Source organism: Aedes albopictus, chromosome 1 (genome assembly GCF_035046485.1).
Source record: "Aedes albopictus strain Foshan chromosome 1, AalbF5, whole genome shotgun sequence".
Lineage (NCBI taxonomy): Eukaryota > Metazoa > Arthropoda > Insecta > Diptera > Culicidae > Aedes > Aedes albopictus.
Window position 1 is genome coordinate 3361416 of NC_085136.1, and position 18894 is coordinate 3380309.

The 18894-nt window shown below is 38.5% G+C and overlaps 2 protein-coding genes across 3 annotated transcripts in view; one reads left to right on the forward strand and one right to left on the reverse strand.

Moving 5' to 3' along the window:
* The first annotated feature begins 4433 nt into the window (after positions 1 to 4433).
* Positions 4434 to 5276, forward strand: LOC115262914 (abl interactor 2-like). The gene is made up of 2 exons (XM_062842995.1): positions 4434 to 4892; positions 5094 to 5276. Exon 1 carries the CDS (start codon positions 4505 to 4507, stop codon positions 4880 to 4882), a length of 378 nt encoding a protein of 125 aa, XP_062698979.1. The 5' UTR covers positions 4434 to 4504; the 3' UTR covers positions 4883 to 4892; positions 5094 to 5276.
* A 1-nt stretch (position 5277) lies between these two features.
* The window catches only part of LOC109405387 (kinesin-like protein KIF19), an 84817-nt gene continuing 71200 nt past the window's right edge, over positions 5278 to 18894 (reverse strand). For both annotated transcript variants that reach the window (XM_062842989.1, XM_062842986.1), the window contains exons 7-10: positions 6386 to 6469; positions 6195 to 6324; positions 5681 to 5831; positions 5278 to 5559 (exon numbers count right to left, since the gene is read on the reverse strand). In XM_062842989.1, the coding sequence (XP_062698973.1) occupies positions 5370 to 5559; positions 5681 to 5831; positions 6195 to 6324; positions 6386 to 6469 (555 nt within the window). In that variant the 3' untranslated portion in view covers positions 5278 to 5369. The remainder of the gene's footprint in view (positions 5560 to 5680; positions 5832 to 6194; positions 6325 to 6385; positions 6470 to 18894) is intronic.

Consider the following 18894-nt stretch of genomic DNA (forward strand, 5'->3'; position numbering starts at 1 on the left):
CATTGATCACTAGACACTCTGTCGAAGGGAGCAGGTTTAATGTGATTACGGACGCAAAGAGCTTGGTTGTTCACGATCGGGGTCGACTCAGGAAATTCCAAATTTTTGCGGTGGGCACTCAAAATTCAATCTTATGACGTCGGTACTCTACGAAAGGGTCCAAGCCAATTAAAGAACTTCTCGCAAAATATCATGTAACCCATTGGAGAACGCCAAGTTACTACCCTCAAATAATTAATTCGGAACGCGTTAATCGAGTTTTAACAACCGCGATACGAGCTACTATCAAAAAGGACCACAAAAATGGTCAAATCAAACATTCAGTCTATCGCTAGTGCTATCCGGAGCTCTGTACACGAAGCTACAAAATATACACCCTATTTTGTGATGTTTGGTCGTTATATGACATCGGATGGAAGGGAGTTCAATAGTGCATGCACCTGAGAGACACCTCCGAAGAAACTGGAAACCTAGGGCCAAACGAAAGAGAGAAACTGGATAACGAAATCCGTGAAAACATAAAGAAGGCATTTGGAAAACACTCAAAGTATTTCTATCTGAGATCGAACGCGAATTGTCCCAAGTATGTGTTACATAGCATAGAAAATCAGGACATTTCATGTATTTTCTCGAAAATGAGTAAAACTCATTGAATTTGTTGAGAAATGTTGGCCAAAATTAGTCGAAAACCAGGACTTTTACTTCTAAATCAGGATGGATGGTAACCCTAATGTTAGGAGCAGAGATGCCAGATATACAGATTTGTCTGTATTATACAGATTTTTGACCTTCTATACAGAAAAGATACAAAGTACAGAAAAATACAGATCTTTGAAATGTGATACAGATTTCTCCAGAAAGCATAAAATTTGAAGTAGTTTTCAATGAATTTAATGAAAACTCAATAAATTGTTCCTAAAGCTTCAAAGAACTTATGAAAATTTGTACATTTCCACACATGTTTTAGAAAAATAAATACTAGTAAAAAATATAAAAACGTCAAAAAGTAGCACATTTTGGTTAGATTCTTTTGAAATCTAGGACTCTCGGTATCTGCTATACCCTCAAATAAGGCGATACAAAAAAAAATCTGTATTGATACAGATTTTTAATAAAATAATCTGGCATCACTGGTTAGGAGAGAAGAATTCAAAACCGAACTCCAATGTTTATGATGAAGTCCTTGTTTCCCTAAAAACCATGTGTTAGTGAGTGTTAAGAAAGTCTAAAGTACGTTTCACGTTTCGTGGAAATTTGTTATTCCGTCTTGTTGTAACGTGCGTCTTCCAAAACGGGATGAAACTGAAGTGATTGGGAAGTCTTTGCCAGTGATGAGAACAGGATAAGGTTGAGTTCTGGGATATCGGTCGTTTGTGGAAATTTGTTGGTTATGTCCGTGTGGCTTCCGCTATTGAAGTAAAGTCCTTGTATGATGAGTCTGCTAGCTTGTTCCCGCGCATCGTTGACTATTCCGAGGCTCACCTTTCCGCTAGGAGGTGGCGCTTAAGCCACATGTATAAAATCCGGGCCGGAAACAGGAAGCAGACTCCGAGCAGGCCTTTGGCCGCTACAATACATTCTATTAACTGTTCGGCGGCAGCTGCTGCTGTACACTGAGGCAAAAATACTTAGGAATTAAATAAGTCGCAACTTATGAACGGTCGATTTTTCTGTTTCATTACTCGCTTATTGATGTTATAGTTGTCGCGAATGCGTTTCATATCTACAACTTACGATTGACATACGCGAAATTGTTGTGAAAAAGCCATAATTGAAATCTATGAAAATCTTTACAGTGAGGGTATGGATTCCAGCTACCTGCGTCTTAGACAAACAAGCATTGCTCACAGATCAGTTTTTGGAGCTATCGGACACTCAAAATCAAATTGATTTTATTTAAGTGCCCATAAACACTGCCAAACCAACAACAACAATTGAATTATACGTAAGTAACATGATCGTTTCCTCTTAATTGAAAAGTAAAAGTGACAAGAAGCAATGTTTGACTGAATTCTGAGGTAAAAACAAAACATGCAAACTTGCATTCTTTAATGAACGTACAGTCGAATACGCTTGTTGTCATTTTATTCCAAGTGATTGATGATGAGAAATCGATCATTTTACTTACCCGGTAATTCAAGACACATGACATGCGAGTTGGAGCAGAATTATTTCATCAAAACATCCACAATATATGAATACGAATATCATTTTACTTGCGACATGATATTCATAATTACCAAGATTAATTTCTTTAAGTTTCAGTAGTTGATTTCAATAAGAGCAAACATACGATAGTTATTGCTTTGATCCAATGATATTCCTTAGCAAAACTTATGATTTTGGTAAGTGTCCGGATATAAAAATTTTGCCCTCCTAATCATAAGTGAAATTTATGGCTTTCAACAATAATCGTAGTGTCACCAAATCTAAAGGGGATCTTATGCTCTTCCTAAGTTTTTTTGCCTCAGTGTATTCATTCACGCTGTTGTTGCACTTAAGGCGAAACTGGAAGCATTTCCTCATTATTTCAGTTTTGAATTTTTTTTTAAATACGAAGCAATATTTTTAAAAACGGTTTTCGTGCACATGAAGAGTATGGATCAAAGTATCTTCTGAATTTTTTTCGTGTTGAAAAAGTTTTCCATTTTTACAAAACCATTTTGTTGTGAAATTTCGTTCAAAAATGGTTTTTGCAAAAACGAGAAACATTTTCCACTACGAAAAAAAATCAGAAGATACCTTGATCCATCCTCTACATGTGTACGAAAACCGATTTTGAAAATATTGCTTCGTTATTTAACAAAAAAATCAAAAACCAAAAAGTGAGGAAATGCTTCCAGTTTCGCCTTAAGGCACAAGTTGCTGCTGTTGACGTTGCTTCTCTTGCACACTTTGGTTATGATCGTGTACGCGCTTCGCTGCAAAACCTCTTCTTGCTGGTGGTCTGCTACCTGTGTTTCCTGAAGACCTCATCAATCCTCCTCTGGCGAATGGATTCGCCACATTCAAGCTGTTGTTGTAGTATTCTCCTTCCATGCTCTTGGGTCCCACCTCTAAGCCGCTATCTTCATTCGTTATAGTTTTTTTTATTTATTTATGTGTGTTTTAACTTAGAGCTAATTCTACACTTATTCGTTATAGTAAGTAGTCGCTTTCATGATCTCATGGATGCCATTGCCTGCATGGAGGTCATGAAATTGTTGATACGAATTATTAATGGGGTATCGTGTTCACAGCCGATCAGCGCCAATCAGGAATGTACATCTGAGCCTACTTCCAGAGTGTGAACTTAAAGCCCTGTCAAGTTTTTACCGAAACGGGGGCAGCCGAGTTATTAACCAACCCTGCCGTTTCAGGGCGGTACTAATCGTCTTACTAATCGTCAAGACCCTCGATTTGCGTTCCAATTGCCCCGGACGTGAAACTAAGGAACATTTATTCTTCAGTTGTGTTCAGTTAGGTGATTTCACGGTACAGGAGCCGCAATCTATATTTTGTCCATGTAACCGTGTCCCAGGCTACTGTATATTCAATGAGCCTAGCTAGCTGATGCTTCACCAAACGTGGTCCTATAACCGCCATTCACCCTATATTTTGATATGCGTCCACAACGAAAGTAAGTAGTAAGTCCACAATGAAACTGTATTCTCGGTGAGGATCGTTAGTTAAGTTAGCCATCATCGACAAAAATACGAAGTCAGAATCATTTACCAGGAGTACTGATTCCTCCCGCAGCATCTAACCTACAACATGGCGACCGTCATCATTTTTCGAGACAGTATGCTGAAAATGATCTTCAACAAATTTTTCATCGGTGCGAGCGAGACTAGTAACAGTAGCACAAAACTCTATTCTGGTACCATTCCGCCGGCGATGCAACCGAAGACGCTCATCTCCTACAAAACCTCTATGAACTGCTCGTCGTATCAACCGTTTCATCTGTTGTGCTCCACGTTCCCGACGATTTTCTCTTCTGCGTTGTTGATAGATGTTTTGACCGTACTACAAGCCAGATTGGTTCCACATTGAGTCCACCCTCATCCGCGTTTCCAATGGCGACATCTGGGTGTTTCAATTATGCTAGGTCGTCCTTTATCATACATTGTTAATGACGAAGAGTTTTGAGGAGCAGTTTGACCATCAAATAGGATGATCGGTGATTAGAGTCGATGTTAGCACCGTGATAGATTCTGATGTCGATAGTGTCAAGGAATTGCCGTTCATCAATCAGAGCGTGGTGAATTGACAATTCCGTAATCCGGCAGAAAGTAGGGGGGCAATTTAGGGACGCACTACCGTCATGTCTGGTTGGAAACGTGATTGATATTTTTCTCCAGACCGAGTATCACAATCCGGATGAAGTTAACTTTGGCAACGGAAGTCATTAATATCGACGAATGAGACATACAATTTTACCTCCGTTAGAACAGCGTTCAAAGTATAACGTTAAACTTTTTCATATTCCACAGCACCGCCGTCTCCGCTGACGGTAACCCACGAGATGCCCGATCACGGCCACATAGGAATGCACACGCTCAGCCGCAACATGCCCCGTCCGGGGTCCCAATCGCCACCACTGCCACCGCCTCCCCCGCCGGAGGAATCCGACCATGCCGACTTTGGCCGACCGAGGAACACCCAAAGTTTGGTGGCTGCCATCGTACCGGATGACCAGAATCTGCCCGGCTGGGTGCCGAAGAACTACATCGAGAAGGTGGTCGCCATCTACGACTACTACGCCGACAAGGACGATGAGTTGAGCTTCCAGGAAAGCTCGGTGCTGTACGTGCTGAAGAAGAACGACGACGGCTGGTGGGAGGGCGTGATGGATGGGGTCACGGGACTGTTTCCGGGAAATTATGTTGAACCGTGCGTTTAGAGTAATGACGGTATGCTATAGGCTGCTAAACGGCAAATATTTCGCTTGTTACTGTATTGGTTAATACATTTGCAACAAATTATTCAAATTTGACGCAGAATTTCTATTAAATTTAGTTTGCATCAGAATCGAAATGGATGGAAATTGATAAATCTGCAAATGTATTCATCAACATTATTATTCCGATTGATTAACCTTATCCTATTTTCAGATATTTAACGGATTAAGATTAAGCGTTCATATTATAGTGCTTTTTAGTTTCCTTACATAAAGATAATCAACGCCCGGTATATTATCGCATTTGAATGCAATTTCGCATCAATTTATACACTTGTATCGAAATAAATGTAGGTCGTCATCATAATAAAACAAAAACAAGTTATGTATAACTGCACTTCTCGAGTTCAAATGTAACGTTTATTAATGTTTCAAACCACGGTCGTCGGAAAGAAATCTTCCCTATGGTGGTGCAATAACCAACCACTGTTCAATCGTCACTGGATGTGCTCTGAGTGCTGCCGTAGCTGCTGCGTAAACGATTGATCGAGGGCAACTTGGGACCCACGGGGGGTCCCATGACCCGGTCCGGATTGATGAGGTTCCCTTCGGCGTCAATCGGCGGCAGGGGCGAAGGAGACCAATCCGAGCTGGAACTGGAGCTGCCGGGTGAAGTCATGCTAAAATCAGGTATGTGTACTTTATTTCAATGCAAAAAACGCGATGTTACATAAAATATCAATGCTAAGTATGTAGGGCATTGGGTTCTTGGATTGGAACAGATCAAAGTTGATAACTCACCCTCGCTCTCGGTGATGTATCGGAGGTAGCTTGCTGTCATAATAATCCCGATTAGCTGTGTAGAGACCACTGTTGTAAGTACTGGCGTGAATCTCCTGCTGATAGAGAGCATACAGTTCCCGAAGATCCTCTGGAAGTTCTACTTTTCCTTCTATAATTGTGATATTTAGTAATATTTAGTAAATCGACTACATTCAATACCTTCCTCGTTAGCAGGGATGGGAAATGTATTAAAAATTTCATCTCGTTATTTGCTATTTTCACTGCACTTAGTTGGAAATGTTAATCGGCGACATAATTGATTATCCATAATTTATCAGTCAGACACGAATGCCACATAAGTGGTAAAGTGTCTTTAATAAAAATTAATAATAATAATAATAATTTATCAGCGTTATGGACTAGTGGGGCAACAGAACAGAAATTTACTCCGAAAGTGGTGTCAATAGAAAAATGTTATGACATTTTTTCATGAAATTCCGCGACATTTTCCATCCCTGGTCGTTAGTATTACCTTCAATAATTCTGCGCTGGGTACTTATTATATCTTCACACAATCGCCTTTGACGTTCTGCTCGTAACAACTGTAAGTCTCGACGTCTAAGTTCTGCTTGGCGAGCCAATCGTTCCGCTTGCAGTGAAACCTGGTAAACAAGATTGACTGGTCAGAAACACGGGCGTTAAATGATGAGAGCATTGCATTACCTTATCTGCTTCTAGCTCGTGAACCCTACACAGTAGGGATAGCAGTTCCCGTTCTTCGTCACTGCTGATTCTCTCCGGAAGTTCCTGATTGCATGGCAAGTTTGCATTGTATGGTGTAGAAAGTATAAACATTGTGAATGAATCAACGGACATTTGTAATAAAACTCATCTGATTTTGATCAATTCTTTTTTGAAATTTTCAGCTCAAATTCTAATAAGAGACTGAATTTACAACACGCCAAACTTGGCCGTTTATGAATGTGATTGATCGAAATTAAGACATCGGATCGCAGATGCTCAAGCCAACTTAAGATTATCAGAGTTAAAAAAAAACATTGAAGAAATACAATAATATTATCAACATAATCATCAAACCACAATAAATTTCGCCAACTATTTCTTTAACAGCACCGCTTCAGTCTTATCATAGAATTCTACCAAATAACAAGCTCTGTTGAATGACTGAATCTTGTAATTTTTATTCATGGAACACAAATATAACATGCCAAATTTTCCAGAACCAGGTAGGGAAAGAGTAAGACTTTCTAGAACCATATGCTGCAGTCGAGTGTAGTAACTTAAAATGCACGAACTTTCACTAGTAGGGTAGAAGCTTCAGTTTTGGCCAGCCCGGAGTTTTGGCCATAGTGCGGTATTCAGCCTGTAACGATCTAAATTGGCATAAATTTATTTTTTACTAGTAGATTTTAATATTGTAATATGATTGCAGCTGTTAAAACCATACATTTTGATTAAAAACTGGAACAAAAAAAAAATTTCCTTAAAAAATCAGCTCCCATATATCTATTTTGGCCAGGGTGCTTCTAATTTGGCCACTCCCATAAGAAATACACGTGATTGGCCAAAATAGAAACCAATGCTGAGAATATGGCCAAAACTGCGGCAAGACTTCTATTTTGGCCAGTGCCACTTTTAATACAAAAATCAAGTATTAGCTTGATTTCTGCATTTTTCCTATGAAGTATAGATATGAACCTTTCATTTAACACATTGGTAGTTTTCATTGGATTATTGGTTATTTTTTTAAAAATGATTTCCCTTAGACTGGCCAAAACCGGTGCCCGCACCCTATACAATTTAAACGGTTCCGGGTCATTTGGCCGAACGCCATATGGTCGAAAGGGTTCTCCGTCTCAGTATAACTTGAAAGAACAGCCTATGATTTAGAGAAGGAAAATTTTTCGAAAAGATATTGTCAGTTTCAACGCTAACTAAGCATTAAATATCAATAATAGAAAGAATAGCCTATGATTAAAATAAGGAAATATATCTGATGATCTAATTGGCAGATTGAATGCCAAAAACTTTCTTGAATTCTTTCGATCATGGTTCGACCAAACGGCATTCGGCCAAATGGCGTTCAGCCAAACGGCATTCGGTCAAATGACCGAACACCAGTTCAAACAAACGTTATGATAAGACTAAAAAAGAACCTGGGATTTCTTGACGAATTCCTCCAGGGTCACCTTCAGATATTCCTCCAGGTATTTCTACAGGAACTTCTCCAGAGATTCCTCCAGGATTTCCTCAAGCCAAGGGACTTCTCTAGGAAATTCTCCTTCGTGCATTACTCCATGGATGTCTTGCAGGGTTCCGGTAGTGATTGTTTGAGGGCTTGCTCCTAGAAATGATTCAGGAATTCCTCCCACAATTTCTTCAGAAATGTTTAGAGATACTTCTGCAGCACGCAGAACTCGATGTACACAGCGCAACGAGTAACTTTCACGCAGCGACCGAAAAGACAAAAGAATTTTCACGCAGATTTGTGTAACACCGGATCAACACAAAAATGTGCTGATCCGGTGTTACACAAATCTACGTGAAAATTCTTTTGTCTTTTTGCTCGCTGCGTGAAAGTTACTCGTGCGCTGTGTTGTTACATTTAAGGGTGAGGGTTGAGTCGATAAATTCTTCCAGGAATTTTCCCACACTGCAAATTTTGTTTACTGGTATTCAGCAAATTTTGCTGATTTTTTTTGTGCTGATTTCATTCAGCAATGCGAATTTACTGAATATCAGCAATTATTTTTCAACTTGCTGAACCATCCAGCAATTTTGACAGTTGATCAGCAACGTAGTGCTGAAATTCAGCAAAAATTTTGCTGAAATTCAGTAATTTATTTTGCTGATTTTTTTTGTGCTGGAAGCGTTTCAAAAAATTTGGTGTGCATAGTTTCCTACAAGGATTCCACTATGCATTCCTCCAAAGATTCCTTTATGAATTCTGTTAACGCACATAGAAGCGTCTCGGATTTACGTACGCGGTGATATCGGTCACTGAGAAACACTATTTCGCGGGTCGAAACAAAACAAACTTTATTTGCGGGTCGAACTTCAAAGACGTGGTTTATTCACAAAAACCAGTACCGATCGCGGCGGAGGGATATTTATTACATAGTCAGAATCTTTGGAGGAATGCATAGTGGAATCTATTGGCTTTCAAGGGCAAAACAAAACATACTGTTACCCATCTTTGTTTCGGTAGCGCAACTACGGAACTGATGATGTTTACCTTTTTTACATACCTATCAACATAATCTGTTGGGGGAATTATTTTATTTTTCCTACTTACAACCCACATCCGACAATTTTTTTAAGTGGGAATGGTAGAACTTTTATTTCCCTCGGTCGCACGTACATTAGTTTTGCATTTTGTTCGACCATTTCTGTGAAAAATGAGATCCGGCTTGTGCAAGTGAGGAGTTGAGGTTAGAATTGTAGGATATTCTAGGTTAGATTTGCTATCCACTTCGCCTGAACGATTTTCAGACCCAGAAATATCGTACTTCTAATTAGTTTTTACTGCCGTAAAAAATACTGTAATGCTCAGAATAAACAGTTATACCTTCGGATCACACTCATTTACTTGTAAATCTCAATCTTACTGTAAAAATAATGAATTTCTTTCCAATGTTTTGAAACCCCGAACGAATTTGACATTGCTTTCGGGAAGCATCATCACGACGACGACAACACTCCCAAGCGGTCGAATCGTCGTTTTGGGGGCGAATAGATAGTAGAGTAAACATAGATCCGTGATGATGAATCCGTTGTATCCAAACGAACTGTCAAAATCTGTATCCAAACGAGCATGACGTCATGATTCCAACAGCACCAATGGAGCACATGACGTCATATTCAACCGTCGCACTCTTGAAAAATACTATTTACACGCTTGAAACATTTCACTCAGCGATGTCCGCGGATCTATGTTTACTCTACTATCTATACTGACTATTTACACGCTAACCCTCAGTTACCCAGATTGGTGTCAAAGCGACCCAGATTGAGCAAAACTGCAGTTACTCTAATCTGAGTAAAGGCACCTTTACTCTAATCTGGGTTACCGATGTTGGTGGCAAAATCTGGGTAACCGGTACCCAGCTCCTCCTGGACCTTGATTTTGTTAATTTATTTCCAATTTAGATTTTTGATGATTCCCGTGTGCTGTTCACTTACCTGATGCAGGAAAACAGTTCCCTGGAAGAATTTAACTGTTTTCCCGTCATTTATCCTCATATTTTTCGAGGAAACACCCATAATTGCAAGCGTTCGCCTGACCGCTGCCATATTCTCAAGCCGGAAAGTGACAAAGTGCCGATTACCCAGATCTTTACCCAGATTCAACCAATCTGGGTTTTCGGGTTACCCGGATTTTGACAACTGCTAACAACATGAAAATCCGGGTAGAATCGACCCAGGCGATGGGTAGGTTCAGGTTAGCGTGTACACTTTCTGCTGCCTCTATCCCGCAGAGATGGATAGGGAGCAATCCAATCGTGAAGCGATCGTACAATAGTCTATTTTACGAAACGACAATAGTGTTGCCCAAGTAACACAGAAAACATCTTGAGAAATAATTATTCAAAAAGATGTCATATAACCACAGAGAACAGACATTTAAGCTCGAACAAAAATACGTTGAAATCGTGTGTAAGGGATTTAGATGTACCTCAACGCCACCAACGGAGACTGCCCCACTTATAAAGTCGATTTGACCCCACGATGGCAGTGTTCAGCGTTAAAATACACTAGCCCACAAAGTGACACGAGCGCCAAACAGCCAAAAACGGCGAGCACTGGAAACAAAAATGACAACACAACAATGTAAGTGATGGGACGCTAGCGCCACGCAACGGGAGCATATCCACATACTCTGATTTGACCGTTACAAAGTTTTACACAAGGCGGAAAGCTAAGATAGACGTCTGTTCTCTGTGATATAACTGAGTTATAACTGAATCGGAGAACATCTGGTGTTATAACCAAGCATTTATAAAGTTCGTCGAGAACGAATAGCGAAACAAAATATCTGTGACTTCATCATGTCTCCAATACTTTGATCGCACAATTATACAACATAATTCGAACTATACACATCCTACCAATCAAAATACGAAAGCAATGAATGCAATGTTTACTACAATATTCCGCTTCGCGAATTTCAATTCGGTTTTCAATACTTCACGATCTGAATTTTTTGGAGAAAACGACGTTTTGTTATGATGCAACATGTTGAGAAATCATTGAGATCTCAGTTAAACTAGATTTCAACATTGTCAGGCCGATTCAATGAAGTAGAAAATTCACCACGGCACATGCAAGGGAAAACAAGAATGCTCGAAGCTCGCACCTGACGTGCTCCAAACATTAGGTGTTCGAGGTTTACCTTAATAGATGCCATGAGACTAATATCACTTTCACCCAGCAGACACTATTTTGCACCACTGACATACACAATATGAGAACCAAATTCTCTTATCAGTAAAATTTTGCTCCAGTTGGATAAGATAGACTAAACAATAACAACATATTTTGACGTTTTGATAGATTTTTTGTTTGCAAAGTCGTAAGTTATAATTTAGTTATATTGGTGTTTGAATGGTTGCCGCAACACATAATTATAGCTTATTTGTGAATGTGTTGAAAAATTGTTTTTAAGACGTATTATAATTGTTATCATAAGTTTTCCTTATACCCCGGACAGACATGTGATACGAGTGTGATTCCTGTACAACGGTACGCAGTGTCAAGAAAATTTTAACAAGACTGACTTGAACTGAGAGAATTTTCAGTATGGCACTCATTTCAAGCGCAATTGTACAATGATTCTTGTATCACATGTGTGTCATAAGTATTAGTGAGTTGTTTGTAATGTGGTTTACAGAACAGTACCGACTCAAAATATGAATAAATGAATTTTACATGACAGAAATTTACTTTGCTGTGATATTATAATGCAGGGGCATTCTAAAAAAGTAAACGCTTTTTAATGAATAATGTAATCAAATTTCTTCAAAGCCGTAATCTACATAATGCTCAGCAATTGTATGATATTTAAGTTGGTCATAAAACTTTTGTACGGCACTGTCAGTTTCTTGAAAAGTCTGCCATGTTGTTTCTTTGCGCCTTTTTCAAAATGCCCAACAAAATTGAATAATTTGGATAATTTTAATTTCTTTTTTCTATTCAATTCTGAAGCGCGTTTGTTTTGGAAAAGCAAAATCATAAGTTTCACCATAAATCTTGAGCTGCAGGTGAAGCAGTTGTATCAATACTGAGCATGACCGTTTCCATAATTTGTACATCAAGACAGAATTATTTTCAATTATTGCATTCATCTTTACATAGTTCATATTTGGATTGAATTTAAGCATTTTGAATCATAGATGCATTGTTATTATAAATACGTTTTGCATGATGAACGATCATGTCAGTTAGACACGCCCCTTTTAAGTTAGTTGTATTAATGTTTTTTCCAAGTTGTATTTCTTACGAAAAGCCTGATTTCAAATCATGCAAATTATAAGTTGTATAAATGGTTTCTGCAAGTTATATATTTTAAAGCAGTGATCCTCAGCCCTACCGTCTTCGCGGGCCAAAATTGAATTTAAGAAAGAGACTGCGGGCCGCATGTGATTCAAGAATGTATTATCAGCAGTTTACAGGATTCGACACAAAATTATTGGAGATTTTGTTCGCGATGTGGATAATGAGATATTTCTGAAGGAATCTGTGCTTCAAGTTTTTGGAAGAATTTCCAAAAATTTTGATAAGGCAAATGTTATGAAGATTTTTGATTTATTTTTTTTTGCGTTTCTTAGCATTTCTTAGGAAGCCAATGAAGACGTGCTCTGGAAACACGCAGACATAATCTTTGAGAAATATTTATAGCCGATTTATGGAAGACTATTTTGCAAAAAAATAATGGAGGAATTTCCAATTAAAGTCCTGAAGGAACGTCTGATAGAGTTCCAAATAGAATGTTGAGAAAACTCTTTCCCAGACAGCTCCAGGAAAGAAAGAGAAAAACCCAGAGGAAATCAAGGCCAATTTTAGTAACTTAGATTTCTCAAAATGATTGTATAATTTTAAGAAAGTTTTATAATAGATTTCTTAAGTATGTTTTTATGTTTTTACAAAGTTATGATTCAACAATTTGTAGAAATGTCTGAAAGTATTGCTAGAGAAGTATCTTGCAGAATCCCTGACATATTTAGTGGGATATAGATAATAACTTTAGAAGTACCTAAATTTAAAAGTAATAGCAAGTATAAATTTAGGCAATATTTTTTGAACAGATTTGCGAAAGAATTGCTGAATGCATTATTGATTTAAAAAAAAATGGAGGAAATTTACAAAAATATGTTCAGATCCGTTCCAAAAGTATATTGGATACAAAAAATGACGACAGAAATAACATCAATTATTTTTTTTAATTGAACAGTGACGAATTGACAGTTGACGAATTGTGCCAGATATCTTATGTCTAATATAGAGCCCCTTTAAAATTTATCTCCAAGGTTTTGAGGAAGAGTGCAATATTCTCAGCAAAACTGAGTAGAGAAATGCAGCCGCTTCAAATGGAGGTCCGATTGATCAATATTTTCAAACTGTCTAAACTTCTGGAATATTAAAATTTTAAATATTTTGGGAACAAAATTCAGTATATTAGAAAACATATCAATATTAGGAACAATTTGTAATATATCTCGGAATATAGTAATCAGTAGTTCGGAAAACTTTTAAATATCCTTTCAAAATTGTTAAGATCAGATAAAATTACTTAGTTTATGTAAGCAAAAATCAGTATTTTTAGAAAGGCCTTTGGCTGCCGCGAACTTTGGAGGCCTTATTCTTTCAGAGTTGACTATACTGACTAAGAAAAGTTCAAAAGTTTATTAATACTTCTGTTAAAAAAAATCTCAACCAATCATATAGTAGTTTAGTAGTTCATAGTCATTCTCGTGCAAATTCGAAGATAAGGCAACATTTATGATTGTCATCATAAAACCCGCCAGCGGGCCACATTCTAATTTATTTCAAAATCAGTTCGCGGGCCACACAAAACCATCTCGAGGGCCGCATGCGGCCCACGGGCCGCAGTTTGGTGACCACTGTTTTAAAGAGAGCTTCTTTCTAACCAAATATTGATTGATTTGTCTTTATTAGAGAGACTTTCAGCCCTTGGCTGGTTCGTCTCTTCTAACCAAATAATTGCATTTGTATAAAATTAGTATTTTGTACTGCTATTTTACTGAGAGATAACTACATTAGTATCCAACATTTAAATTAAGAGAAAATATTAGTACCATAAGAGTATTACAATACATGTCATACTACTTAAAAGATGTTTTATAAGCCGCCATTTTTTGCGCTGTTTTGATTATACAAGTGTCTGAAATGAAGTAAATAATACAGGAAAAATACAGCTGGTTCTGTTTTAAACGTGAATTTTAAACTGTTTTATAACAAGCTGTGTTACTTGGGTGATATTGATATTAACACTCACGGGCTTGGGTGCAACCTCCTGTCAAATTTTCATTCATGAAATGAGCGATCAGCTGATCCGAAACGTCTCGTAAAATGGCTCATAGTATGCGGCGGTCAGCTGTTCCTACTGGTAGTGCACAATCAACAGAGAATGAGTTACCACGCGCTAGGGAGGCACTCGCAACTAACTTAATCTAACTGTTGGCACAGACAAATTCTTCTAGGGATTTCTCCAGACAATACACCGGGAATTTTCCTGAGATATCTTTAGAGCTTCCTCCAGTGGTTGTTCCATTGCTTTATTTTGGGGATTCCTTCAAATATTTATTCAGGTATTCTTTCAAAGATTTCTTCAACGATTTCTTCGTATATTCCTTCAAAAATTCTGCTAGAGTTTGCTCCAATAATTCCATCTGGAATTATTCCAAATATTTCTGCAGGAATTTCTTCCAGGAAGTCTTTCAGAAAATTTAACTAGATATTATTCAAAATGATTCCTTCAACATATTGTACATAAAATTCTTTAAGAGTCCATCGAAGGATTTGTTAAATACTTCGTCCAGAAACAACTGCAGACTTCGTTAAGAAAGCTCTCCTAGGATTTCCTAAGGAACTGCTTTTGAGATTGCTTCTGGGATTCCTCATGGGGTTTCTTCAGGAATTCTCCCAAGAAATCCTCCAGGGATGCACTCGGGAATTCCTTCTGTGATTGTTTCAGAAATAACTCCAGGTATTATTTTAAAAATTCCTCTAAGGATTCCTCCAGGATTTCTTCTTGGGATTCGTTTAGGGAATTCCTTCAAGAGTCCTTTCAGGAACTCCTGCCGGAATTATTCCAGAATCTTCCAGGAATTGTTTAGCCCTGGCCAAGTTCGCAGGGGTTGACGGTATTAAAGTGAAGGAGTTTCATTTTGATTATTGTAATGTAGTGTTCTTTAGTGAAACATATCACCTTTTTAACACTTTAATGCGCCTCCAACGGTTCATCACGAACCGGCTGCTGCAGATGGAGTATAGCTGATCATATGCATCAGACATGCTCGATAAACACGGAGGATCCGCCAGGGCTCAGTAGAGTCTATTCCCAAGCAATAGTTTCAAGTCGGTTGGATTTGAGAAGGTTTTGATGATCGTTACAAATCCTAATAAAAGTATTATGGGATTTGTGACAGGTTTTGGAACCTTTAACAGCCAGCTGTCTTCAAAATGTTGTTTGGGCTCTATTTCCCACGTTTCTCGGTTGATTTTGATTAGTAATTTATTAATGTCATAGTCGCTTTTTCGATTTTTTACAATGTTAGTTGGTCATATTTTCTTTAAATAATGCAATTAAAATCAACCGACGAATTAATAGTGGGAAGGAGATTTGCAGCACTTAATTGTGCTGATAGATTCGAAGCTAACGTGTGAACACTTAAACGCATTGTTGACATCAATGCGTTCGACGTGACATTTTGGACAAAAGCTGACTGCTTTTTATTAACTGAACAACGTTACTTTTGTATGACTAGGTTGACATTTCTAGGCCACGCATGTGAGAAAATGACATGGTTTATCGAGGTAGGACCGATAGGACAGAACGAATTTGAATATTTTTCATAGTATTTGTAGGGGGATGAATACATAATAGTTGACAAGCAATTTTTGTTTTATTACAATCAACTGACCAACTTAGCGTATTTTTGTTTATCTCTTAGATGGTGCTATGACACCAAAAGAAAAATATCAGGAGTTCAGTTACATGTTTCTGTGGGTTTTTCACCGATGACAATTTAAGGACACAAGAGATGAACACAGAGAAGTAGAAATCAAGAAAACAATTTGGCACAGAATCGACTATATTTTAACATACGGGTTCGACTGATTCGATGAATCTATCTAGAAGTATCTAGAAGACAATTGACGCTAAGATTGGAAAAAAAGCTTGCAGTTGGGACTAGACTAAAATAGTGGCGATAGGAAACAATGCGCTAAACAGCATTATTATTCATTCTTTAATATTTAACCATAGGCTTTTCGCCGGTTGACAGTACAGTATTTAGCTGTGTACGAAGATACGGATTAGTTGGTGTACAGATGACAGGGTTCTCACGGAAAGTGCTTCAAGCGAGGCTTACATAACAACTGACAATAAAGAAACCTGTTTTCCTTGACTTTCTACGCAATGGACATCGGACCGAACACACATGTTTTTGTTAATCTCCTAGGCATTATTAAGACATGACGTATGTGCATGACGAAACAACTAGCAGGACACAGTTCCAGACGTCTCTTTTTAATAACTACATTCAGCATATTTCCAATAAAACTACACTTCAATAAAGCAAAGACTAAAGCTGCTATGATAGAACAGATCAGAATGACTTAATTGACTATTACCTTGGAGACCTACTTCGAATAACTGACAAATTGACAAGAACCTAACTAAATACATGGACCATACTACAAAAAAAACAATTGACAAAAAGAAAAAAAGGGGAAACTTTTATTAAAACTATTTTTGTTCAACGCAGGCCAAAACAGTGTCGACTTGGGCCACGATATGCCTACGTACTTCTGTGTGTTGAAACAAAAATAGAGGCTCATAGAAGCAAACGTAGGGAAAGGGTGCGGTGTTAGAACATAAGCACAGTGTGCTACCGCCGTAATCACTATGAAAAAAAAAAAAAAAAGAATCTTCCAGGAATTGTTTAGGGATTCCCTTAGGAATTCCTCTTGGGATTGCTTCCGGGATTCTTCGTGGGGTTTCTTCAGGAACTGGTACAGGGATTCCCCCATGAACTATTCTTAGGATTCCTTTATGATTTCCACAAAAATACTTTCTGCGATTTCTTCAGTACTTTATGGGATTTCTCCAAAAATTCCTTCAGGAGTTCTTCCAGGGTTTTCTCTGGGAATTCCTGCAGGGATTCCTTTAAGAAAACTTACAGGGATATCTCTTCACGGAATCTTCCAGCAACTGCTTCAGGGATTCAGGGATTCTTCCAAGGCTTGCTCTAGGAATTTCTCAAGGATTCTTTCAAAATTTCATCCAGGATGTTTTTCTGTGATTCCTCCGAGAATTTGTCCAGGAATTCTCCTAGGAATTCCCCCCAGAATTTCGCATAGGGACTACTCTACAGATTCTTCCAGAAATTGCTTCCTCTTGGAATTTGATTAGGAGAGATTCCCCTAGGGATTCCCTGAAGGATTCTTCTAGATATTCCTCCAGGAATTCCTTTAGAGATTTATCCGCGAATTTCTTCAGGGATTCCTCCAGGGCTTCTTCTTCTTTTTCTTCCTTCTGACGACGTTCCGACTGGAATTTGGCCTAACTTATCTTCAACTTAGTATTTTTTGAAGTGCTCAGTTATTAATTGAAGGACTTTCTTTGCCTGCTATTGCATGAATATGTATATTGTGAGGCAAGTTCCTCCATGCATTTTTTCAGGAATTCTTCCCGACATACCTTCAAGCTTTTCTCCAGGAATTCTTCCAGAGATTCGTCCAGAAACTGTTTCTCCAGGAATGCCCCCTAGAATTCCCCTAGGGATTCCTCCAGGGATTCCCTCAAGGATTCTTCTATATATTCCTCCAGGAATTGCTTCAGGAATTCCTTTAGAGATTTATCCGCGAATTTCTTCAGGGATTCCTCCAGGGTATCTTCTTCTTTTTCTTCCTTCTGACTCGACGTTCCGACTGGAATTTGGCCTACGTTATCTTCAACTTAGTATTCTTTGAGCACTTCCTCAGTTATTAATTGAAGGGCTTTCTTTGCCTGCTATTGCATATTGTGAGGCAAGGACAATGATATACTATGCCCAGGGAGTCGAGAAAGTTTTCCCGACCGGAACAGGAATCGAATCCGCCGTGTCCGGATTGGCGATCTACAGCCTTATCCACTAGGCTAACTGGAGACCTCCAGGGCTTCTTTCAGGAATTTCTCCAGCTATTCATCCAGGAATTCCTCCAAAACTTCCACCAAGGATTCCTCCAGAATTCCTCCAGGACTTTCTCAAGGAATTTCTCCAGTAAATTATCTAACTGGAGACCTCCAGGGCTTCTTTCAGGAATTTCTCCAGCTATTCATCCAGGAATTCCTCCAAAACTTCCACCAAGGATTCCTCCAGAATTCCTCCAGGACTTTCTCAAGGAATTTCTCCAGTAAATTATCCAAGCATTTTTCACAGAGTTCCTCTGGGGGTTCTTCCATGAATTTCTCCAAAAAATCATCCAGGGAATCCTTCAGACATTCATCCAGGTATGCCTTTAGAAATTCCTTCAAGGATTCTTCCAAGAATTCATTAAGGGATTTCTCTAAGCATTCCTTCCGGAATTCTTCCTAAGATTGCGCTAGGAATTTGACCAGATGTTCCTCTAGGCAATCTTTTACGATTTCCTCCAGTAGTAGCGATTTCTCCAAGAATTCTTCCAGGGATTCCGCCATGATTTTTTCCAGAGATTCCTTCCGAAATTTCTCTTGGAATTCTTCCTGGAATTCCTCAAGAGATCCCTTCAGAAGTTTCGCCAGAGATTTTTACCAAGAATTCCTGCAGATATTTCAGCAGAAACTCTTCCAGAGATTCCTCCTAGAATTTATCAAGAAGTTTCTCCAGGGATTCCTCCTGGAGTTCTTCCAGACATTCCTTCTGAAATTCCTTTAGAAATTCCTACAGAAATTCCTCAAGAGATTTCTTCAGGAATATATCCCAGGACTCCTCCTAAGATTCCACTAG

Bases quoted from the DNA above. Each gene is read 5' to 3' on its own strand.
- LOC115262914 (XM_062842995.1), top strand. From the start codon at position 4,505: ATGCCCGATCACGGCCACATAGGAATGCACACGCTCAGCCGCAACATG.